This window comes from Myotis myotis, unplaced genomic scaffold (assembly GCF_014108235.1).
Source record: "Myotis myotis isolate mMyoMyo1 unplaced genomic scaffold, mMyoMyo1.p scaffold_m19_p_5, whole genome shotgun sequence".
Classification (NCBI taxonomy): Eukaryota; Metazoa; Chordata; class Mammalia; order Chiroptera; family Vespertilionidae; genus Myotis; species Myotis myotis.
Window position 1 is genome coordinate 25,358,220 of NW_023416357.1, and position 26,627 is coordinate 25,384,846.

A 26,627-nucleotide genomic window follows, 5' to 3' on the forward strand; every position below is an offset into this window, starting at 1 on the left:
CAAGCCACATTTATTTTTTAGTTTGAAAAAGAACAAGGGAAGTTGAGAGGAGAAACATAATTAAGTCAAACAAGAATGCTGAGCCTGTAGTGCCTGTAGTACCTGTAGGGCCAGTTTGCATTGTTCTTCCATTGTCTTTGGAAGATAAATGTTGGTGTGTCGTGACATGCTGGGAGGTTTGGAACACAGGAAAACTGGAAGTGCCCACTTTCACCTGACAACCTGGTATGTTTCTTCTCAGAAGTAATGGAAAATACATAACATTCCATTTCCTTTCTTTACCCCAACTCCATCGCTATTAGAGTTAATTTTACTCAGAGATCATGTTAAAATCTAATGATACCATTGGGATTAGTCTAAGTGCTTAATTATATTTATTTCTCTCTCCTCTATGGTTCTATTTTCTATCTGCATTGCAGCCATCTTATTGAAAATGTCCCTGTTGTAAAGAACCTTGAGAGTTTATTCTCTGATGGAAGTTGGAGTGATATAAACAAGGAACTACAATAATAGCATGTACATTGCTGCCGCCACAGCCTGAATATTTGGGTGATGAAGAGACCATCTTAATAATGCTGCTCAAACTCCAAGGACATTATGCCTCCACTTGTTCTTTTATTAAGATGCTCAGGTTTTCTACTGAATGATGGCAAAAACAAAGCACAAAACACAAACCTGGATTTTCAAAAAAGTTCAACTGTATTCAGTTGCTACAGTCAGTTGTCAATAATGCAGTCTTAGGATTATAAAGTTCTAATGCAAAATCGCTCTGGGTTAAAAGCCCTAGCAATGTGGGGTTGGCACTCATTCATATCCTAATAGCTATTTTTAAGGGGCCTCTCCAAGAAGTCAGAGATGGTAAACTTGCTTCATTTTAAGTTATTTTGGCAGGCGATGGATGCCTTTTGGTTTGGGGAACAAGCCTTCATTTAGCGCTAAGATGCTTTGGAACGTGGAGGACATACCGTGGTGCTGATCTTGCCATTCTCTGTGGTCATGCTGTCTCTGTGGTGCAGGTGTGCAAAGGGCTTGGCCGCCCCCCAGGACTCCAGGTACCGGGTCATGCGCACAGAGGCCCTCATCTTGGCTCCATCGAGGGTGTGACGAGTTCTGAAGAGGTGCTGGGGACTCCGTCGTTCTCCCTTGGGGTGAGGAACTAATCATTACACTTGGCATGGGAAAGCTGCACAACCCCTCCTACCTGCTCCACCCCATCAAGAAGTTTCCCTTGACTAAGCATCTTCCTCTAACATCACCCCTTCACCTCTATGGCTTCTGCCCTCACTCCTTCTGTGCTACTGGCAGGCAGTGTTATAAGCTGTTTGAGCTGAGTCATTTTTTCCCCCAGGCAGCAAAAGTTACCTGTAATTTAAACTTAGGAAAAATAGCCATTTTCATAAACATTTTTATAAAAAGTAAATTTTTAAACAGATATGCTGATCTGTTCTAACTGTTTCTTGATGGTGAGTTTCAGTAAAGTGACAGGAATAGATATTGAAGCTATTTTCTAATGCTAAATGGTCTTATCTACCCATGATTTGGTGCTCTTTGCCTAAACACAACGTTTTCAGGTTCTATTTTTGCCTTTTCCTTATGGTACCCTCTCCCCTCATCATCCCACAGTTTTTCCTGCTTGTCACAGTGAACTAAAGTTTGCCACCAAAGGTAAACCTAGGGTCTGAAGGAGACCACCATGAGTAGATATCCACACATCCACACACTTGATCCTGTTGACTTTATAATACTGGTTTTGACAGTTTAGGAGTGTTTCTTGCTTATATGTGCACCATTTAAAGCTGTGTGATTTAGGATAAGTTACATAAACACTCAGAGTCTTGGAATCTGAATCTTTAAATAGCAATAACACTCATTTGTCAGGAGTTGAGAGGCTAAAGGACATGAGGGCTCTAAGGCCCTCATTCTGGAGGACATGTGGCATGAACAGAGGAGGAGTCGAGTCCCAGCCTTCTGGATGGGTGGGAAGGTCTTCCAGTAACAGAGGGTGTTACTGTATGAAAGTTACACGTGTCTGTATACCCCTGTCCTCGCACGAATATATATGTGATACTTTATTGTTAATATTTTAGAAATTCCTTTTATTCCCTTTCTTATATGTTTATCCTATTCCATCTCATTTGATTTTTTATCATCTGAGGGCCTAAGCAAAATATTTCTCTTTAATTTCCCATCTGTCAGGCTGCTCCCAGAAGCACCACAAATTAACATATACATTGACTAACAATACAACCCTGTCACAGAGAGCAATTATTTCAATTGTTTCTTTAATAAATACATTTAAATGCATTATTTAAAACACGCTCCATAATTAAAATGCCATATGCATTTAAAGCTATTTTAGAGGCAAAGACTTACTTAACTGAAACACATACTTATACAAGTAATTTGCTCCTCTGCCTTTTAATCACAGCAGTCATAGGCCAATTACAGTATAGACTCTTTACAATACTGACCTTGGGGTTGATTACAAAGTAGGTTTTCACCAGGTGCTGCTTTAAATATGGGTCCCTGATGTCACCGTCCCCTTCCTCCACTTTGTAAGCTCCATTCAGATGCTCCAGGGTGACAGAAGAAATATGGACACGTCTGAAATTCCATTTAAAACCACAGTCAAGATAGATAAGGAGGGAGATTATTTCTGTGACTTCAGAAATGAAGGGAAGGCTGTATGTTCTTGGGAAAATGGACTGTGATAAGGCTGACAGTCTATTAACCAGGGCTTTAGAAAGATGCTCCTGGAGGTCAGGAGCTACTCCTACTTGGAGGTGTCTGCACTCACAGAAATTTGTCTGGTGGGTGTGGTGAATAACAGCAAAGGAAGCTTGAGCATAAAGAATTTTTGTATATAAGGATATTTTCTGAAATGCCTGCCAGAGGCATTTTAGAAAGCATGCTGATCTGTATACAAATAGGAGTTTTCTTTCTCAAAGTTTGCTCTCATTTTTCTCTAAATTAAAGTACTTGCATTGGAAACCTCTTGTCTGAAATACGCTCTAACCAGAGACGGATGCCACAGTTTTCTCGTTTCAATAGTAGTGGTTTCAGAGGTCACCAATAATAGAGAAATGCCATATCTGCACTGCAGTATAAAACATCTTCAACTTATGTCCCTATTCATACATTTGCAAATAAGTAAAAGTCTATAATTAGAATCTGATATCCACAGTCTTTAACCGGGGGTCACGGGGGTGGTGGAATTGGGACTTGACAGGTCATGTTTATCTGATTAATGTAAGAGGCTGTAGGACATGAATACCATAGAAATCATCCAACACTGAGAAGTAAGTTATTAACCTTCTGACCTATCATTTCTAACCATGCAGCCAACGTAAGAGAGAAATCCAATGTCAGGCCTTACCCTGGGACCCCTCCAGCTTCCATGTGATTGGCCAAGGTAACATCATGCGACCACACATCGTACTGCCACTTCTGCAGGCCAATCACACCGCAGAGGACATTCCCGGAGTGCACTCCCACGCGCATGTTGATATCAACGCCAGTAGCATCTCTCACCTTCCTAAAAAGAAGGAAACTTACATCACCATCCAGGGACAGCCTCTCCTTCCTTTAACTCTTGGCCAATTTTCTGGGCATGTTATTATTCAGGATTTCTCAGACTGTTGGAAATATTGTCACGAATTCTTCTGTAGCAGAAGATTACTGCCTTGAGCCAGAAAATGGTTTTTCTTTCTGATTATTCTTCTTCACCCTCTTCTACCCACCCCCCACCCCAACTTCCCCCCTGGTAATCATCATACTGTTATCTGTGTCTATGAGGTTTTTATTTAATCCCTTCAACTTTGTCACCCAACCCCCCCAACGCTTTCCTTCTAACAGCTGTTAAAAATACCTTAGGACACTGTCTTCAACTCATTAACAGAGACAAAGGAAAAATTTCCTTTAAGGGAAAATGCTTGGCAATGCTTATTTATTTCTGCCAGCTAAGTACATTAATCAATTAAAATGTTATTGTAAAAGAAGCATACAGGAAGGTATCCCTAGTTACCCGGAGAGAATCATCCCGAGAGGCTATGTGAAAAGAAACAATGATGTTGGTTGCAACACAGCAAAGAGGAAGGGTTACCAGGTGTGGCTGCAGTAAATGAAACTTAAACGGCTCAAAAAGACTAGGCAGAGATGTCATGCTTAAATGGTAAAATGACACCGTTGGTGTTTGCTAAAAATGATAAAAAGAAACAAACCTACAATGTAAAAATAAATGGCCTCCTAAAAAAAAATAGCAAGTTATTCCCTTCCCATCCCTTCTCTTCCTTTCTTTCCCTGCCCTTCCTCTCACTCTATCTTCTTTTATGGTACCCCCCCTCCTGCCCCCCAAGACAACAAACAATGCAGGCCATCCAAACCCTTCATTCCTGCCCACAGGGAGAGCCAGAATATTTACATATGTAGAAGGTCTGCCCCCCGACACTCTGCTCTCCATCAGCAAAGAGTGCTATGGCAGCCCAGGCCCTGTGTGGTCCTCACCTGTGGGTCCTTGCGCATGATGATGCCTCTCTCTGCTCCCCACTCCCCTGAGGCTCCTTTCTCTGACAGGGTGTGTGTGTCACAGGGCCAGTTTGCACTGTTCTTCCATCTGTGGCTTAGGCATGCCCTTCTCCTCATCCAGGAAGGCTTTCTGGTTGATACAGGAACCCTTCCTAGGTCCTCCAACCTCCCAGAGCTCAGTTAACACCCCCGTTTGTGTTCACATCTGCTCTCAGAGTGTCAGCCCCGGGAAGACACAGGCCTTGTCCAAATGGGTTGTATACCCATGAGTGGGTTTAGGGCCTGGGGCAATGTAGACACTCAATACAAGATACAAGTTTATTACTTGACCTGGGTCATCTTGGAAGAATTTACTTTGTTTCATCTTTGGGAGATAATTTGTTGTAAACCATAATTGTTCTTAAGATTTTACCTCATGGAGGGAGAACAGTTCCAACCACGTGGCATTTCTGTACTGAAACATGGTCAGCAGAGGGCCAGGAGGGCATAAAAAGGGAAGGCGAGGCACTCTACAATGGCCACTGTGACAGAATTGACTGGTTGATGATTTGACTCTTTTAAAATAGTCTCCAAGTCCTATGTATCTTTTGTAGAAAAAAATGAGTTGGTCAAAGGTTCAAATGAATTCACTGACCAAGTGTTTTAATGCATGCAGATGCAATCTATGTGATCTATAGAAAAATGGTGAAGCAATTGCTTAAAACTTGCAACAGCAGTAGACACATTTTCTAGTTTAAGAGGAACCTTAATGACTTACAACATCAGGATCCTGAATATCACTTCCTTGATTAAGAACAGTTTGCATTCTCATGACAGGAAAAAAACAACACCGCTCTCTAAGCCTTGGGAACATTCCAAAACTGCAGCTGAAGTGCTTCCGCCATGAGGCCTCGGCAAACAGGGGACGAGGAGCTGAGTAAGTGAGTGTGGAGTCCACACACGGAGGGGAAAACACAGGCAAACGTTCACAGACCCATGTTTCTGGATCCTGTGACAAACCCTGAGATGATCTGGCAAAATTCCGATGCCAAGTGTGTGCTTTCTCCTCACCATCTTAAAAATTTAAAATTCCTTTATTCATCCTCACCTTATGCTTTAATAAATTGGAATGAAATGCTTGCTCTGGCATGTGAGAGAGAACAAAGAATTCCTGAAATTGGCTGCAATGCCCTTTACTGGGGGGTGTAACAAAACAACCTATTAAGGATCACTTTGTGAGCTGTGTAGGAGCCAAATAGGTGACATATAACTGAAACCACACAGAGCTGAGAATTGTTGACTAGCTGAAGTGGTTTTGGGCTGTGTTTGTATATTAATTGCTGCCTGGTGATAAAACTACTTTCTTTCTTACAATTTGTGTGTAGCCATATTATCTGTCAGAAATCATGAGGGATCCTAAGAGTGCAGTTTCCCTAAGATCAGAGAAGATATTTTAAATTTTTAAAAATCACTTTTGAAAAGACCCCAAAGTTGTCCTTTTCCATAGATTTCTAACTCAGTTTTGCAAAAAATCTAAGGCTAAAAATAATAATACAAAATACTCAGAGAAGTCATACTTTGGATCAAGTTTCTCACATACCAGTAAATGGGTCTCTGCATGTTTACATTTATTTTTATTTATTTATTTTTTAATCTCTTTATTGATTAAGTTATTACATATGTGTCTTTATCCCCACATTACCGCCCCCCCCCCATCCCTGCATGTTTACATTTAAATGTACAATAATGCATTTAATGCCAGTAGACTGATAAATACAGATAGTGGCATCTGAGAACTGCAACTAAAATTATTAAACTGTTTAAAGAAGATCTTACTAAGCATTACACTTACTTTATGGCTTCACACATATCCAGTCCCATTTTCACACAATTTTTGGCATGGTTGGGGAGTGATATTGGGAGTCCAGACACACAGTAGTAGCAATCTCCTAAAATTTTTATTCTCATACATTCATTCTCCTGGAAGAAAAAAATTCACAGAATTTCAGTTGCATTAAAGCACTTATATGAGAATTTAAATTTGCAGAATATCATCAAGAGCTAATCCTACTGACAGAGTGAGTAGGATTCATGGGGAGAGAAATGAGAACAAGTTGGGTTTCTTTTCACTACCCATCAAGAATGAGCCAACATTACTCACATGGCCATTTGCCAAAGTAGGAGAAGAAGGGAAAGGGAATGAAAGGGGAAACAGAGAATGTTCTGGAAATATTTCTACTTAATACTCATTCTCTTTAGTGTAAACATCCCCAAACATTGATGCTAAAATGAAACAGTCTATGCAGAATAGAATCTTCCAGGGCAGAAAACGATGACCAGAACGTCACTGGAATTAGAATCGATGTCATTCCCTACTATGCTCACAGTCTTTGTTTATATTAAAGGTTCTTACCTGCAGACATGTAGCTTCTGATATACATTTCCATCATAAAATAAAGCACCATTCATTACTGTCAAGTAATTTAAAACAATTCTGCCCTGGCTGGGTAACTCAGTTGGTTAGAACACTGTCCCAGTACGCTAAGGTTGCAGGTTAGATCCCGGGTCAGGGCATATACAAGAATCAACCAATGAATGCATAAATAAATAGAATAATAAATCTCTCTCTCTCCCAACTCTTTACTTTCTCTCTAAAACCAACCAATAAAAAATAAATAAAACAATTCTGACAGATTCAACCAGTTAACTATAAAGTTAGACTAACTCATCATTTTTCTTGTCTGGGTTGTTTTTATAATATGGAGATCAACTTCATTCATATGCATCAATCTTATACTTACTTCTAATCTTTGCATCTAGCTTATAGACTCTTCACTAAAATAAAAAAGTCCAAAAGCAAAACCAAACACATATTTTCTTTTTCTTCCTAACACCAACTCAGACTTACGTATAAATTGAACACATCTGAAATAATAAAACGAATATAAAATTTTTTTTGTTCTAAAGCATATTATAGGTTTACAGAAGATTTTTCATAATTCTTTCTTTGTCTGATGGAGAGTGGTTGTACTTTGATGCTTATCTACAGAACTATAGATGGCGTGCTAGTAATTCCTGATAACAGTATCCTAAGTAATAAAAAGGCAAACAAATATTTTTTTGATAAGGCTACCTTCTCATATTTCGTGCATAGATATTCTCAATCTAGAATACAGAAATCTGAAATATTAAGCATAGTGAATTCTTGACACACTTATCGAAGATTAGTTGACCATATATGCCTGGGTTTATTTCTAAGCCCTCTATTCTATTTTATTGGCCTATATGTGTGTTTTTATGCCAGTATCACACTGTTTTGATAGCTGTAGCTTTGTAATATGTTTTGAAGTAAAAAAGTGTGCTGCCTTTAGCTCTGTTTTTCTGTAGTTTATTATTATTATCGTTATCAATTTCAGAGAGAGGAAAGGGGAGAGAAAATGTTTTATCAATATTCCCACCACAAACCCTAATAGTTCCAATAAATAAGGTTTAATATGGTTTTAGATCACTTGTCATCATTCCTTTTCTATAAAACTTCTTATAAATGAACATATAAATAGTAACTACTGAACTTGTTTTTTTCTTGAATGGCACAAGGATCAATGAATAAAAGTGAGACAATAGTAAACAAAGGGCTTAGGGAGAAGTTATGCATCCTATTTTAGGGGCTCTTTTAGGATGCTTCTTAACAATGAGAGTACATGATAGTTACAACATGTTAGTTATAACTGGATGAGAGGAAACCATGTTTCCAGCTCCTTGACATCAAAATGCCTAAAAAGGGACCTTTCAAGTAGCATAGTGCACAGAGATATGCAACTTAAATCTCATCATTCAAAATGTATTTATTATATGTGTGCTGAATTATATATAAGTAGAAGTTTTAAAAATAGATGAAAATGTGTTAATTACATGCTATGGCATTTCTCACCCTTGAGTTAGGCTTGAGACTTATCAGGAGGGCTCAATGGCAAATAAATCCAACACATTTACAAACAACATTCCTAAAGGAGGCTTTCTGTAAAACAGTAAAAAGTTGATAAGGGGCCAGAGGAAAAGAAAGCCAAATTTTTATATATCTTCAAAGTGAAAGGGAATAACTAGTACTTACCTTTGCAATTTGATCGAACTTCCCAAAAAGTTCGTTCAGCATGTGGACCAGTTCTCCTGGGGAGCAGTCACTGGCCAGCCGGGTGAATCCAACAATGTCAGCATAGAGGATACTGTGGGAATGAACAAAGGGGGCAGTGTTTGCAAGTTTATATTCATTAAGAAGGTAATGCTAGATTTTTCTATTCAAAGAGTATATACTCTTTTTTCATTTTTTATTTTCAGAAGAAAAACGTCATTTCCCTGGAAAGGGAATACAAAAACACTTTGCTAAACGTTCTCAGTACATTTTTATGTTAAATTTTTATAATTAAAATGAGAGAAAATAAGTCACATGATGCACTTTTCGTATTCTAGTCTATTCTTACTGATCACGTCTCTCAGGTTCAGCCCCTCTCTCCCTCTGGTTTATTTAGTAGTCATCCTGACAGTCCATTTCACTGTCCTAATCCTGATATCAAATAGGTATGCTTCCATCTGTTACATAAATTTGTACTATAAGAATTCCTAAAAGTATAAACAGTAAAATAATAAAAGCTGTTTTTATTCATTTAAAAATTCCTGGAATAATAATCTTCTTAAAGAAAGTATTCTTACCAAAAGATTCTGGATTACTTACTACCTGTGGGGATGAAACAGTTAGGGTACTTTTTCCTAAAGCTCAGAGTTTAGTTGGGTGATGAATTAAACAAATAAAGATACCTAAAATGTCCAAATACAATGATAATAAGTTCTATAAAAGAAAACAACAGGCTGCTATAAGAAGGAATGGTGTGTGTGTGTGTTGGGGGTGGGGGGGGGAAGGAGGAGGGGTTGGGCAGGAGGTGGGCATTAGATGGTGAGGAGTCCAGGAAAGTCACTCTTAGGGAATGACAGTGCAGCCTCCCTTCATGCCAGTGGGACAAATCAAAGCAGGGGAAGATTCAGCTTTGGTTGTATGGAGTTGGATGGTGGTGTCTGCAGAACACCCAAGAGGAAGACGCCCATTAGGTAGGTGAGTACGGAAAACTATGGTTGCGTTCTGTGTCTCAGCACACGTGGATGGTAATTAAATCCTGGGAGAGGGCTGGAGAGAACACGCAGAGTGAGGGGAGAGCTCTGAAGACACTAATTTTACAGGAGAGTTAGATTTAGGGAAGAGAAAACCACCAAGGAAACTGTAGAAATAAAACAAAGGGGAGAGGATGTCTGGAAAATGAGGGATGGGGGAATTCTGTGAGTTCAAGGGCAAGGGACAGGGGCCACGAAACCTGAGCAGTCATTGAGAGAAGGGTGTGGAAGTATGACAAACACAGATCTGGGACAAGACAGTTGGTGAATTTAGCAAGAATGAGTTCTGTGACATGGGGAGGTTAAAGGCAGAGAGTGTTGATTTGAGGAGAGTGAGGAAATAAAGATTAGTCAGTGAGAGTGGAAAAATCTCTAGAATCTTAGCTCTGAAAGGCAGAAAGGTCATTTCAGAGGTGGATGGTGGCATTGGGCTAAGAGCCATGTCTGTCTAGTTTCAAAGATCTGATGGGTTTGTGATGTTTCAGCACCAGTGAGAGGGACTTGGAGGAAGATGAGGAAGATTCAGGAAGCAGCTGGTAGTTCTTACCTTTATGGCTATAAATGGTCTTTTCCTCCCCCTCCTTGCTGTTTCCTTATCATCATTATTGTTATTATCATTGCATAACAAAGAGCTAGTAATTATTATTAATGGAGAATAAATGTTTTGTTGAATGAGTAGTCAAAGCAGAACTAAAAGCAAGTAACTGATCTCTTTGGTACTATCTATAACCTAATAATCCTCATTAAAAGAAAAACCCCAAAACACTCAGGTATTATCTGTGTTACCTGCTTCTTTGCTTGTACATGTCCTGTTGCAGGACGAAAAAGCCAGGTCTTCATATTTTTTTTAAAAAATTTGCTATTTCATGCTATTTAAGGTTTTACATTTTTAAGTATTTAAGTTACTTTTGGGTTCCAATTATATTTTATGAATTTAAATTTAATTCAATACTGCAGACATATTCCAGACAATGTATGAGGGAAATTAAGGGCATTGAAGCTGCTTCCCCAACCCTTTGCCTTAGCCAGTGAGGCAGTCAGTTTCCAAGGTGGCCCCAGGGATCCTCACCTCCTGCTGCTCACACCTGTACTATCCCCTCCCACACCAGGTGGGGTACCACAGAAATGACCAACAACTACTGATCACCCGGCTAAAATGCTCCCAAATTCCCACCCATAGAAACTGGGAGACAATATTTATTCTTGTTTTAAGTCACTACATTTTGGGGGTAATTCATTACACAGAAACTGATAATTCAGAGCAGGAGAAGCCTGAAGTTGGTGGTTTATCTTTAGTCGTTTTTATAGGTCTGTTGGTTCCTGCATTGTGTCATAACTACTTACAGATATTCTTGTGATACTGGTTAGATATAGTTGCATGGATCTTCACATGTTTTGAATAACTGATGTGTGACTTAAAAGTATTTCCTGAAATGGGAGGGGCATCGTTGACTCTCAGACAGTCAAGGTTGGAAGAGGTTTATTCTAGTATAATATACCTTGTCAGATACTGCAAATGTTTTTTTCCCCTTTAGTTATGTATGTAAAACACTTAAGAACCTGAAGATAGTATTTTAAATAATTTTACTCCTTAACATGTGTAAATGTTCTTTAATTTTTAATCTATCTCCCCAAATGGTGGGACTTAAAAAAAAAATCACTCCCGATTCTTCATTTATCCAAAGGTGCTTTCACGGTTCTTATTTAATATGCAACCATTTTTCTATTATCTCCTTCTCAATAAGCATTTCTATGTATATCACTAGCTCCATGCACCTTTTCTAAAATCTGTTGTCAAAGTGAGATTTGTTTCAGCAATGCATTTATTTTGCAATTAAATTTATATCTTATTAATGAGTTTAAAAAATCCTTGACCCAAAGCAACCACACCAGAAGGCAGCATCATGCATTGGAAAGAGTCTGGACGTGGGGCAGAACAGGTTGATCCCAATTATCCCAATTCTAGTCAATGCTCAACAAATTTTGGTTGTTTGTAGTTGTTATGATTGCACTATTGAAGAGGGTGGTGGGTAACTCTGACAGCTGAAGTATTAACATCAAAACATAATGAATGAGGCCAAAGACATGGATGAGAACAAGCTGCCCCACAGGGTTTTCCTTCCTGACCCCAATCCCATCTGATTCCAGGGACTGTGATTCCAGGAATGGCTCCCGAGGAGATATGACTGCGCCAGACTTTGAAAAGCAATAACTTTGACTATAATTTAAGCTGCACATCAGTCTCCCGGGATGTTGGTCACTGACTGACCACATCCCAGAAACCCTACATTCCTGATGAACATCTAGATTCCCTAGAAAGTGCTGGCTTCTCTGAGGTCTGTCTGTCAAGCCCACTGTGAGAACTAGTCCTTGTGCTGAGAGCCCACCAACCCGTCCTCCATCTCCCTGCAAGGCTGAGTGTCCTGGGCCCCAGGGAACATGAGATGAGACTGTGGAGTTCCCGGAATAAGGACCACTGTCCACCTATCCCCCTTTTGTGATGGTCAGCATAGAAATCAGGGCTAAGAGGGACAACACAATAAAGTAGAGGATCCTATTTTCTTAACATGAAGGTTCCAAGAGGCAGCACAAGGGTGGGTGAAGGGGTAGCTACTCTATGTGCCAAGGATTAATGATTGCAGAGGAGACATGCTATTGCAAGACGTGGGCTTCCAGTTAAAAATGTCCCCGCTGCAGCGACCAGGCTCCCCGGACTTGCTGAGAAAGAACAGAGCAGTTATACCTGACGTTGGTGTGGCGCTTGACATACAGGTTGTGAAAGTTGTTTGTGTTTTCCATCTGGCCGGCTTTGGGGCCCTGCAGCCTCTGGATAATCTCAGCTTTCATTTCCATGGCTATGTGAGCTGGCAGCAGGGACAGCAGGAGCCGCTCCTGAAACAAGGTGCGGAAGGAAGACCGAGAGTTCAAATAACGAAGGGAGCATCCAAGTAATACTCGAAAACATCACTGAGTTGTAGCACGGCCAATTTGAGGACTATTTTCAACAAGGTAAAAATACAGATTCTAGGACTACATGTTGAAAAAAAAATCAAAATATTTATGGTCAGAGTGTGTTATTTTATTTATTGAGTTATAATCATGTGTTCTTCAGTGTGGAGAAAAAAAGGAAGGCAAAGTTATTTCCCCAAGGATATTATTTATCCACTTTGATTCTAATGTAGTAAAGCAGAAATAAGTTTAGAATGCCAGAAACCAGTGGTTTAACATAGAAAACACTCATTTTTGCTGGCTTGCCCATATGAGAGATAAGGTACAAGCTTTATTGCACTTTAGAAAGTCAACCAATATTCCACATTTCCTAAATAAGATAAATATTTTCAACTATTTCATTTCCTCTATGATGAACATTCAATCTCCTTTAGTGATTTTGAACTATTATAAAGACAGAATATCAGGAATATTGGCTTCTGTAAAATGTCATCTATAAAAAACTACTGGTGGAAGGCAAAAAGCCACTATGAGCTTTTCTTGTATGTTTGGTTTCTAAATTCAGTAAATTCAGTACACAATAGCATGCAATATTACATTTATTTTAATATGTACTTATTTTATTTAGAGTTGTACTTTTCCATTTTCTTCAAGAAAAATGTGCTATATATGTATATTACAGATGGGCAACCTTTCTTTGAAAGTTTATATTCATCCTAGAGTATTTTAAATGTTAATTTACTGTAGAAAACACCATGTCCTTCAGGTATTGTAGATTTAATATTTATTGTGGTATTCCATGTTGATAAACATTTTTGAATGAAATATGTCTCCATCTTCCACATTTTCTCTCTCTTTTGTGTGTGTGTTTATGAACAAAGTGGTGAGAGAGTAGGGGCTTAGGGGAAACTGGGCGTTGCTCCCAGGTTTACAGGGCCAGGGGTCCATCTCCTATCCACACCACTTAGGCGGCTGTTGGGAACTACCCCTGAGGAGCAGAGGGTAGTCCAGGAATGCATCTTGATGGAGATGGGATGACTCTCACCAAAGCCCATCCCAGCCTGGTCCAGGTAAAGTTAGATGCAAAGTCAACAGGAGACAGAGTACGTGCCTGTAGCCCGTTTGAAATGAATAAAACTAAAAAAAAAAAAAAGACCGTACCCTTTTATGTAATGATGCTTACTTTGAATTTATATTAGTTCACACAAACACTCCATCCATGCTTTTGTTCCGGCCCTCCGGTCCAGTTTAAGAACCCATTGTGGCCCTTGAGTCAAAAAGTTTGCCCACCCCTGCTGTAGAGGGACCTCAGTTCTCCATGAACTGGCATAAATGAGTGTTGATCTTTCTTCCGTTGCTCTGAGATGCCATCAAATCTCTGTCGTTATCAAAGCAAATAGACACTGAATATAAATTTGTTAATTTCTAAAATGGTGATAAGGAATGTTAGCATGTAGAACACAGATTATGAATCTGGACCTAGCCTATCTATTTAGAAATCCCAGAGGATTCTATGTGTTTACAGAGATGTCTGACAATCAGCTCAACTAGATTAAAACCAATTTTGTCCTCTTTCTGATGGGTGACAGATGAGCCCAGGGCTAAGGAAAATAAAATGCACCAGGCCACAATGCTCAGCTGACCTAGTTCTACTTTGCTATCTTATGACGATAACCTGTGTGTGTGCATGAAGATTCAGTGCAGTCTTCTGTTGAATTTAAAGCAACCAGTAGACTTTCCCAACATTTACTTTCATTTCCACTTATGCTTCTTGTAGTTAACGTTGCCAGTGTCCTACCCACAATCCCTCTGCCTTCCTTAGAGGTAGCTTGCAGCCTGTTTCTTTATAAATCTGATTTCCTGTGTCCCAACCAATAAGAAAGTAATTTGATGGAACTGTCCCCACCTTCTGCACCCATCACCCTCCTTGGGGAGATCTGAGCATGTTACACACTTTCCCCAGGGTCTCTAGTAGCACTAAGTCCCTGTTGCCACCAGCAGCCCCTTTCAATAGCTGATCTCCCTCCCTCACTCTCCTACCTGAAACCACTTCCCAACCTAGTGTCTAAACTCAGAGCCTTCTCTTAGGGTCTTCTTTGGGTAAACCTAACAAAGAAATTTCTTCTCTCTTCCTCCTGGATTCTCTATTAAGAATATGCCAACCCCCAAAGACAGATTTCATGAACTAAAAAGAAGAATCAAATATAGTAATTCTTCTCCCTGGCTATAGCATCATTTAATGACCAACTTTAAATTATGATATTTTACACCAAAATGTAGATGGATGACTGGCTGTTTTTTTTAAGCTAGCTTGAAAAATATATGTTGAATAAACTAAACTGGGCTAAGATTTTCCTTTCTAAAACTGTTCATGAATCCGTGTGAATTTAGACTGGAATAAAGATTTTGGTAACAGCCAACCAGAGAAATAAAAGAACCCAAAGTTCCCCATTACCATGTGATTCTGGTGCACTGGTAGGCCGTGAGACCTCTTATAGAGCTCATGAACAGAATCTGTGTGATGGGGTCAGCACGTGTCCACTCGGTGATCACAGCCTTGGACAATGAGGTGAGGCTCAAATAGGAGCCTACACTCAAATGTGGTGAATCAAGACACTTTTAAATTTGTCTTTCTTCTTTTACAAAATGCTATACTTCAAAAGAAAAGCCCAATATTTTGGCACATATGCTAAATTTTGACTCAATTCATAATCTGACAAGGTTAATATTCCCATGAATATTTTAGCTTTTTGTTAATTTAGCTGTGTGAGCTGCCAAATTATCTGAAAATAATATACAAACCTAAGTGCTTTCCATACCAGATATGGCCTAGTTACATTACCTCTCCAAGTACATTGGAAGCCTTCCTTAAGGGGACTTTTGGAAAATCAAGTTGTCATTAGACTGATTGATGCATACCATTACTTCTTTCTCTTGCTAGAAAAAAATTGTATAATTACAGAGAATTTGGCTAATTTTGGCATATTCAAAGGTTATCTGATGAATAACTTGGCCTTGGTTTGAAGGTTCCATTTCAACACATCCCTTTATTAAACCTGTAATTATTATTCATTAGCAATAGTTTTCCTAGAATTTGTTCTTTTCAATTATGCCTCATAAAAGAGCTACAGAGTTAGTACTTTTCATTGTACTATCGATCCAAGTTCAGGACACACTGAGCTCAGAAGTGTTTTTAATATAAAACAGCAGATATTATAACTTTATATTTGTATGCTATTTTTGTGATTATTTTGGTGGAAAGAAAAATCCAATTTAAGCAAAGAAGACTTCTATTTAAATTTTGAACTAAGATTCAGTAATGCATATTCTATCTTATCCCTTCAATAAACCATGCATGTAATAAATATTTAAATCCACTTTACAAGAGGCAGGATGACAGTGACATGCTCCTTCCATAAGAATTTAAACTTTTTTTTCTCCTTCAAAATTTCTACTTAGTTCTTATTTTAAATGAAATTCAAATACATCAGGATATCAAACCAACGCAATGAACAGAAGGCATATTGTAATAAATGTTCCTTCTTCCAATAGAAAGTAGCTATCAGAATGGACAGATGCCAGGTCCCAGAGCAGGCACTGGGTTACACGTGGTGCTGAGGAAACAGGTGATGTCCTTCAATAGTGTCCTACAGGATGAAAATACCAGGTGTCCATTCGGAATCAAACCTGAAAACGCTGCTCTTAGAAAATACCTGCCAGGAACATGAAAATATGTCAACGCCTTCTCATATCTCCTGCTGCAGCCAGCTTCATGTCTGCAGGTCTCGGAGAACAAGCATCTCCGTTGGCACCAACCTCCATCACCAGCATGTCCCCAAACTTAAGTTCTAGGGACAACTGCCATTGTTGCTGTTTCCCATTATAACATTTGGTTTGTTTCTCTCAGGTCCCTCCTTGGAAATCTTACTCCTCATCACTCAATCAGAAGGCACTGAATACTCTTATTATTTGGAAGGTCTTGATTTATCTTTCTTTGACTTTTATAAAAGATAAAGTCATCATATTTATGGATGATGGAGAGCAGCAGCACTTTGTGGAAGAATTAGCACTGAAATGGGAGATGTGGGTTCCTACCCATTCTCTGCCACCATCTAGAAAACCTCCACCAAATCATTCTGGTCTTTGAGTCCCAGTTTGTTTGTATAAAAAATACATCCATTGACCCAGGTGAGTTGAAGGTCTCCATGTTTATGTAAGTTCGTAGCATTTTATGGAACCACAAGAGGCCCTTTTTAGATGTTACCTCTCTCTCCTTTTTTTTTGGTTGTTGTTAATTCCCAACTGAGAATATTTTTCCATTGATTTCTTAGAGAGACACAGAGAGAGAAACATCAATGTGAGAGAGACACATCAATTGGTTGCCTCCCACATGCACCCCAACCTGGCCAGAGACTGAGCCTGCAACCAAGGTAGGTGCCCTTGACCAGAATCAAACCCAGGACCCTTCAGTCCACAGGCTGATGCTCTAATCACTAAGAAACCGGGCAGGGAAACTCACTCTTTTGGAGTTAAACAATTAGTGACACAGAGGAAAGAACCCAATTGTTCAGATCCGAACATGATGCCAAGACTATAAGAAGGATTGTGGGTAAGGAGAGACCACTGGGATCTTGACAAAGAAGATTGAGTTCATCTTCTTGAAGAGTGGCTTCCATGAGTGGGAGGAGGATGAAGAAGGATGGCCAAGAGTTTGGGGTACCATATTAATGGCCAGTGTAGGCATGCGAGTGAAAGTCAGCTTGTTTATTTTATAGTCTAGGAAAACTGAGTGCTTTGTGCAAGTTAAAACCAATATGCAATTCAACCAATCACTACTCCCTTTTACAAAAGATTGAGTCCTTTCACTGCATGCATATATTGTTTTCTCATATTACAAACCCTGATCACATATAGTTTCATTTAAATTCAAACATTTTTGGCAAAAAAAAAGGTATAGGAGTGGCTCAGAGAGGATAAAGTGGAGTAGGAGACACTAGGGAGTTAAGACCTGATAGAATGGTGTCTTTGGACTTCACAGCCACTGGTGGCTCTTTCCACTCACTCTGATTTATAAGCTTAATGAGATGACAGGGATGCTTTTAGAGAGTAAATCATTAATAGAAGGTGAAAGAATGAAATTATCACTCATCTTTGATGACTCGGCAGTTAAGAGATCTTAGAGAACAATGCGCTAATCAAGTCCAATTATAAATTATGTCCATAGTGATGGATGATGGCATATTGAAACTTCTAAACTTTTTTGGGAAGGAGAATGATCCTTTTTCCTAACTGTGCTGAATTGGGACACTTGAGCCCCAGAGCAAAACTGCTCTTAGGGCAAGTCTCACAGCTCCCACTCTCAGCAGACCTCAGCTTCTTCCCACCCATCCTGTCCAAACCCCTGACAGGGTGCTCCCAGGGCACCACTGGGGCACAGTTCGAATCACAGGCAATATCACAAGGCTTTCTCTGAGAAGGGGTGAACTGAGGCAATTTCTAAAAGAAACTCAGTGACATTTCTCTCCTGAGCACACGACTGAGTCCTGAAGTGGGCATTTACATTGCTGCGAATGTGAAGCTGGATGCTGGCGGGCAGGGGTGGGGTGATCCAAGGACACTGCAGTGCGGAGGTGAACTTTAAAGCTCTGCTCATCTGTCCTGACACCTGAAGTGCCAGGTGCCATCCTCCAGAGCAGCGCCTTCCAAGACACAATCCCGCAGGTAACACTGGTCAAATATTGTGCCTGCCGTCAAACATTAATTGTCCCCATGGGCACCGATGTGGTTGATAGGGAGAGAGGGACCCATCATTTCTGCATAACATAAACTTTCCAGGGAAAGAATAATACATGAGGAAAGGGAATCGGCAGAACAGCACTCATTCTCATTCCGCTAATCAAGCAATGTCCTGAACTCGCTCAGATAAAAAGTAAGGATATAAGCAGCAAACTGTATAGCAAAATCAGCACAGCAGAAAGCTCAAGGGCCATCACATTCCTAGAATTTTAGTAAAAGTAACTCAAATGAACCCAGTTGGTGTAGCTCAGTGGTTGAGTGTTGACCTATGAACCAGGTCATGATTCAATTCCTTGTCAGGGCATATGCCTGGGGTTGTAGGTTCAATCCCCAGTGTGGGGCGTGCAGAAGGCAGCCAATCAATGATTTTCATCATTGATGTTTCTATCCCTCTCTCCCTCTTCCTTCCTCTCTGAAATAAATAATAAAAATATATTTTTTAAAAAGTAACTCAAATGGGATGGCCATGGCTCACACTCAAGTACAAAGGTGCCTGTCTGCTACAGGTTGCCAGACTGTAAACTTGTTGCACACCTGATTGCGTTAATATTGTTGGCACGAAGTATTTTTAAAGCTTTATCTGCTTTTGGAAAACACCTTCTTGGTAATCAGACTGTAGATATTCTTCCAGGATTCACCCATCTAAATTCCACTAATATGTCTGCTTTGAGAGAATCATATCAAAATAGTTAAAAAATATAATTCTTGTTCAGTATCTCATATGCACCTCTACTTACAAAAATAAATATGTTGTGACTTGGCGCTTCTATAATTAAAAAATAACCCTTCTAACAGATTTTATTGCAAGTTGCAAATGATGATAATTCAAGTTTAATCATACACATAATGTAGAAGGGAGCCTTGATTTTGTGTATTTCCCAACTCATTTGTTTACTCTGAGCATGTAAGTTCTTATGACCTGTGAAAATGTTAAGTTCAGAGGAAGCAAATGGCAGGCTGTGGACTGAGCTCTGATTGGCTTGCAGAGAGCACACAAGCATGCTTGTGTGTGTGCAAGTTAAACGAATTATCCTTAGGTAGGTCATGCACTGAACAGCTACATGTGGTCCATAATTTAACCACTCTCTTGCCCCCAGTTTTCCAGAATAAAAGAGCACAACTAGCTAGGGCATCTCTCAGAAGTGCACCGTGACTTCTGCTCACCTGCCATTGGCCAGAGGTCACAAGGATATACTCACCTCTAAGGATGCTGGTCATGTGCCCAGCTAAGAAGATCCTCTTACCATAGAAGAAGAAGAAGAAAGTAAACATTGGAAAAGCAAACAAGCAGTGGTCTCTGTCCCATGCAGAGCGAGCAAAGCAGCATTTCCAAAAGGAAACCACCAATTTCCCTCCCAGAGCTGCCCCTTCCCTCCCAACCTAAATCCAGTTAAAAGTCGACCTGCAGCTGCCACCTGCTCTCATCCTTGACTGCTCTTTCCCTCTTGTCACCCCCCATCCAATGAAGCAGCAGTTCCTGTCCCTCATGCTAGGATACTGCACCTTCTCCCAACCTGTGCCACCCTCTGATGATGGATCGCTTCCTACCGGACTTCCTATCTGCTGTCCACCCCCTTGCTCACCCTTTCTCTTCTGCAGCAGAGGTCTTTCTAAAAGGTGAAGTAGCCAAATCAGGTCAGTCCAAGCTGACTGCTTCTACTGACAAATCTGAAGCTTGCCAGTACGTTACAAAATTCGAATTACTCCTGGGAACTCCACCTCCTTTACTTTGCTGCCCGCCTCCTGAGCCCATGGCCCAGCTCTTCTGAATCCTATGGAGCCCCAGCTGGGCACTGTGTTCACCTCCTCGCTGGAAAGCCTGCTGCCCTTGGACCTGGACCGCTGGCTCCATCATACTGTTCCCACCCATGCTCACCTTCCTTCCCTAAGGCTGTCCTGCCAATTCTTCCTCAAACTTCTAATCACATACTGCCTCCTCCATTACCTCCTCCTGACAGCTGTCCTGCATAGCCTTCCCACCCCAATGGGGTTAGGTCCTGAGTGCTGTTCTGGCACCCACCGTCACCCTCAAACTCTACTGAAACCAGCTGTTTCCTTTCCTGCCCAAGGTTGTAGGTGCCAGTGTGCCCAAGCTGTGCCTTCTTCAACATTATGTTCTGGGTACGGAACATAGAACCTGGCACGGAGAAGAAAGACACCCAATAAACATTTGTCCAGTGAATACAGGAAGAAACACTTGAATGTGTGACTAATGCCTCATTACACTTTGAATAAGATTTCCACTGGGCGGCTCCTTTAAAAGCTTGATTTTCAATGATTATCCTGTAGAACATTCTGGCCTTGCTCTGCCACTCAATGAGTGGACAGTGGGTAAGTCATGTAACTTCTTTTTGCTCCCAGTGTCCTCCCTGGGGCCTGGGAGGTGTCTGAGTATATTTCTGCCGCCTGTTCCACTTCCAGGTTTCTTCCATTCTGTTAGGTATCGGGGGAAATGGGAAGACATCCTTGAGTATGGCAGCAGAAAGGAAATTTTACTTTAAAAAATTATTTTATTGGTAACTTTTGAAAACCTGTGATTTTTTCCATTAAAAGAAATGATGGAAGAATATATATAATAAATGTAGGTATATATTATATATGTGTGGATATATAATATCCACATCTACAGATATCTATGTACTATAGATATATAAATAGTTATCTTTGAATCTTGTCACCATATGCATTAAGTAGGCATGCATGCATGGATTTCTAGGGCAACTGTAGAGAATAAAGGGCCTTTACATTCTTTTATGTATTTTTTCTTAAAGGTTTTCTGATATCTGATTGTTCTAGAGCTGAAGAACTGTCACTCCTCTTCATTATTCTGCAGGTACAAATCCAAGTGTTCATGTAAATCACGTTGGTGCAGGCTCCTCCTGTCACCGACTGGAGCCCTGGGCCTGATGGAAGGCGCACAGCCCAGGATGTGGTGTGGAGGAGTGAAGAGGGAATGAATGAATAAGTTATGAGCTGCAGCCCTGCCAAAGTGAAAAGAGGGCACAGTTTCTGCCAAGAAGCAGAAACTGGGATCAGTATGGGAGTGAACACCATGGCCACACTGCATTAAAAATACTTATTCATTGAAATAACTACATCAGCAGATATAAGCTTGGGAATTCTCAACTTTGTCATACCAATAAAAATATTTATCAAATAAGAAGCAGATTTTTAAGAGCTCTAAACTGACACACGAAAGCCTGGCCTCTGAATCCGACGCAATGATTTCTAAGGAAAATAGCACATTACTCTCACCAGCTCCTGGGCTCATGCTCACTTGAACTCAGGCCTGGTTTGGAGTAGGAATGTTTCAAAACTTTATTGCTGCAAAACACATCCCCAGTGGTTCAGAACACTCATGATTCTGTGGATCGGCTGGGTGGTTCCTTCGCTGGTTTTGCTGTGGGCCAGTCACCTGAATGCATTCACCTGGGGGGGGCGGGGGGGCGGGGCGGGGGCGCGGTGGCCTGGCTGGAAGGCCCAATGTGGCCCCAGTTACATGTCCATCTGGCAGTAGCTGCTGGCAGGCGGCTGAACCCTGGTCTCCTCCACATGGCCATTCATCCTCCTTCAGGCAGGATTGGCTTCCTAATGGCAATCTCAAGGCAGCAGTCCCCAAAAGTTGAGAGGGGATCTTCAGGGCCTCATAAGGCACGGGAATTCACACAGCCCCACTTCCCAACTTCCATTAGTCACAGTGAGAAACAAGCCTGCCTCTGATTCAAAAATGACTGTCTCCATCGGATGCAAACTAAGCGAGAGCTGCTTCCAGCATTCATGGTTTCACAGGCGTGAGGAGCCAAGGGTCAAATAACGTCTACAGGCCCTCTCTCCTTGGCTTGTAGATGGCTTCTTTCCCCTGTGTCTTCTTCACATGGCCTTTCCTCTGTGTCCTAGTCTCCTTTTATATTCACACCAGTCAGATTGTATTAGCACCCAGCTTACTGATCTCTTCTAACTTAAATCCCTCTTTAAATGCTGCATCTCTAATATTGTCACACTCTGAGCTACTGTGGGTCAGAACTTCTACATATGCATTTGTGGGGATACAGTTCACCCCAAACAGAATCTGCGTCTGTAGGGCAGAGAAGGAGGCAGGCAATTCACAGGCTGCTGCAGACTCATGAGCTGACTTTTTCCTGCCTTGCCTTGTGCAGACTTCTCCCCTCCGCTTCTTCATCGCCAGTGCCTCACTTATTCAAATACCCTCAAAGATTCTTAAATGTTCTCCTATCTCTCCTCTAACTGTCCTGCCCCTGCTTTGTTGCCTTCTCGGGTCCCTATGCACCAGGAGAGGCTGCTGGACAGCTCTGAGGCTCACCGTTTCAAGGAGTCATTTCCTTTGGGGAGCTGCGGGATTCTAGGGTCGTGTAGCCTCACAGTCCATAAGTGGAGTTATACCATTGGGAGGGACCAGCACATGACACAGAGCCTCTGTGTGGGCTGGGCAAACTCTTTCTGCAAAGGGCCAGGAAATGAATAGCCCAGGCTTTGTGCACTATACCACCTCTGTCACAGCTACTCACTTCTGCCATCCTACTAGGGAAACAGCCACAGATGAAGAACAAATGAATGGGCGTGGCTGTGTGCCAATATTTTATTTGTGGCAACTGAAACTTTAATTTTATATAATTTTCATGAAATATTATTTCTCTTTTGATTTTTAAACTTAATGGGAAAAGAAACCAACATTCTTAGCTCAGGAGGCTGTACAGAAACAGATGGTGGGCCAGACTTGGCCCTTGGGCTGTAGTTGGGTGACTCCTGGTGTAGAGAAAGTTCGATGGAAAACCACACTTAAGGGTCCTGCAGACACATTGGAACTGTCACTGACAACCAAAGTAAGAACAATAGAGGGCATGCATATCCTTCCTCCAAAGGGCATTGTTATTATGATTTCCAGAATCTGTCTCTCATCTGTTATTTAACATGCTGGGCTTTACAATAAAAGCCATCAAATGGATCTTCTTGGAAAATAATAATTTCCAAGTTATTACTGAGTTGTCAGCTGAGGAGAAGGGTGCAGCGGCTCAGAGCATGGGCTTGGATTATCACAAGTCTGGGAGCAAATCCCAGCTCCTCCACCTCCTCATGTCTTGATGGTACTGACTTGTACAAGGGTCTGGCCACATCCTGGGTTTCCGTGCTGGTGGCTTGGAGGTGGCTGTTTGGCATCATGATTCAGAATGATGGTGTGCCAGCAAGACCATGGCACACAAACCAGAAGGTTGAAATTCAAGCCTGAGCTGGTCATTACTTGGAGTGAGACCTCGGGCCACCTCTGACCTCTCTGGGCCTCATTTTCCGCACCCTCGAATGAAGGGCCTGGACTAACCATCCCAGTCTGCTTGCTAGAAGCTGGTGAAGCAATCGTTCTGTAACACTTACTTTTAGATAAAGTAAAAGTCAACTTGCGTTTAGCTGCAAACAAAGTATCTCATTTCCTCACTCAATAGCTAATACTCCAGCAGTCAGAATTCATAATGCATGTTGCTTGATTTTCAGTGGCAACCAGTAATTTGTGTGAGAAAGACTTAATTTAGAAGAACGCACATGTCATCTTTTTTTCATAACCAAGTAAGACTTACAATTAGCTTGATTCACACGCTGTCACGGATGTCTCCACTGCACACACAGTGAACAATACGACATTTTCAAGGCAGCTCTTTGATGGAGAGAACTAGTCCTCAGTTGTGTAATTCATACTAAACATAAATCCTCCTCCATTTTCTTCTTGAATACCCCATGCCCACTCGAGCAGCAACTTCCGTGAGTGGATCATTAAGGGGGAAAACCACTGAATACATGCATTTTTACTGTGTTTTGCTCTGCAACATTCTATGCTTGGGAAATTGCCACAGTAAGTAGCAGTAAAATATGCAAAATAAAGAACAAAATATAAAATGCCTTAGCTTTTTCTTCCATTTTCCCCAATACTTCTTAACACATAGCAAATTTTAAAATAATGTCATTCTATCAAAAACCAGATGAATCAAAGTGTTTTCCAATGTTTGACTTAGAAATCAAGGTGCTGCAATACTGGGTTTACAATAAGAATGGATATGCTGTTAATAGTTGAAAAATTAGTGTTAATTATGACTTCATTTCTGGTTGCAAAGTTCCTTCTTTGCTGATCATCTCTCTGTCTTATTTGATAGTTAATAATTAAAATCATATGAGGGCTGATTTCATCAGCAAGCAAAAAGAACTAGATCCAATCTTAGAGAAGTTATTCTATGGGATAGAGGGAGCACATTTTAGAAAATGTGAAGGTTGTACACACATTTCATATACCATTGAGAAATATACTCTTGGTATATAAAGCATGCTTTTGTTTTCTAATAATGTTAAATGACAGTATAATAGTACAGGCCTTCAGTAAATCCATTCAGTACATGAATAATTTGTCACACAATGATTATATAACTTCTTTAAAAAATATTATCAAATGTCTTGCCAATAATACACACTCAATAAATGTTGAAAGAATAAATGTTATTTTGAGACATCAGCTTATTCCCATCTACTTGGGTTTATAGCACCCTCTTACATAGGGTACACATAGAACAGATTAGAAAGAAGAGGAGTGCTCAAGAAAGGTGGAATGGGGGACCATCTTCATCTTTCATGCGAATCAAGGGAAATTGAGGGTCTCTGTTATTCAGATAGCTGCCACTCTGGGATGGAAGCCCACAGCTTCTCAAGTGCCATGTGACCTTTCTTCCCCCTCCCCTACACATCTCATAGGGAATAAGGCCTGCTTCTAGGTTAACTATGCAGTTTCCCATGTACTAGGCTCTGAATGAAATGCATTTAAAACCAGGACATTCAGTACATGACAAAACAATACGAACAACTTCATCTGTCTGGATGGGTCCTGTGTGCCAGGCACTGTGCATTAACTGTGCGTTAACTGTCTACTCCCACAGGAAGCCTGTGCATTAGGGATGTTATTATCGAAAATGACCCAAGCTCACACCACCTGGGGGTGGCAATGCTTTTGTACAGCTTAGGTTTGATTCAGCTATGTTTTATTCCTTTGGCTCTTCCTGTGTTTATTCCCTCCAATTCTCTGTCATTTCCCCTTTAGGAAGTACCACTAGTTCAGGTGATTCCACAAAAATCATGACACACTATTTGCACAATCATTGAAAAAGGGCACAAGCAAATATTGACCCATGGTGTCTCTTTACTCTGCCTCCAAATTCTGGGTTGCAGTTAGAGTCAGGTATATTTCAATATGTTTTAGAAAACTAGTAGAGACGTGATGGATTCTGGGCTTCTCCAGAATTAGTAAAGACTGAACAGAACATTGATAAATATCATATCTCTCATCACAGTTCACATCTTGGGTCAGAATTTCAGACCACTTGGCTTCTTCCAGGGGAATAAAACAAGAAGGGCGCTGGCTGCTGAAATTCTCAGTTGTAACACAATGTCATATATCTTTCTTTCTACAATTAGAAAATACCTTTGTTTACTTTCAAATGTGTGCATTAATCAAGTTTTTCCAGAGAAAACAGAACCAGTAGATATGTGTATCTAGATCTATATGTTTTATAGATCTCTATATCTACATTTCTATCTCTCTCTTTCTCTCTCTCTCTCTCTCTCTCTCTCTCTCTCTCTCTCTCTCTCTCTCTCTCTCATCATCTTTATTTTAGGAAGTTGGATCACATGAATGTGGGGGCTGTCAAGTCCTAATTCTGAAAGGCAGGCCAGGAGACTGAAGGCCCAGGGAAGAAATTATGTTGCAACTGCAGTTTGAAGGCAATCTCTTCCTTGGGGGACATCTGTCTTTTCGCTTAAGGTCTTCAACTGATTGCATGAAGCTCACTCACATTATGGAGGTTATCTGCTTTACTGAAAGGCTACTCATTAAAATGCTAATCTCTTAAAAATATATTCACAATAAAATTTACACCGGTGTTTGACCACACATCTGGGTACCATGTTCTTGCCAAGCTAACACAAAATTAACTATTGCACCATGGTTTTAGACAACTTAAATATAAAACACAATATGCTATTAAAAGTATTTAATTTTCTTTATATCAACTTTTCATTAGAACTATTTCTGTGGAAACTAGGGAGATATTAAACATTTGATTTTTCCTCTAGTTTTCTCCAGAGAAGTTGCACAATCATTGAAAAATGGCACAAGCAAAGAGGGAGTTCTCAAGCTGGAGAATTCAAACTAATCACCAACGTATCATCCT

At 40.5% G+C, this 26,627-nt stretch overlaps 1 protein-coding gene across 9 annotated transcripts in view; it reads right to left on the reverse strand.

Moving 5' to 3' along the window:
- The window catches only part of ADCY2 (adenylate cyclase 2), a 283,437-nt gene that overhangs the window by 81,467 nt on the left and 175,343 nt on the right, over positions 1-26,627 (reverse strand). For all 9 annotated transcript variants that reach the window (XM_036309124.1, XM_036309130.1, XM_036309126.1 and 6 more), the window contains exons 5-10: positions 12,407-12,555; positions 8,615-8,726; positions 6,356-6,483; positions 3,377-3,535; positions 2,472-2,604; positions 966-1,142 (exon numbers count right to left, since the gene is read on the reverse strand). In XM_036309124.1, coding sequence (XP_036165017.1) covers positions 966-1,142; positions 2,472-2,604; positions 3,377-3,535; positions 6,356-6,483; positions 8,615-8,726; positions 12,407-12,555 — 858 coding nt within the window. The remainder of the gene's footprint in view (positions 1-965; positions 1,143-2,471; positions 2,605-3,376; positions 3,536-6,355; positions 6,484-8,614; positions 8,727-12,406; positions 12,556-26,627) is intronic.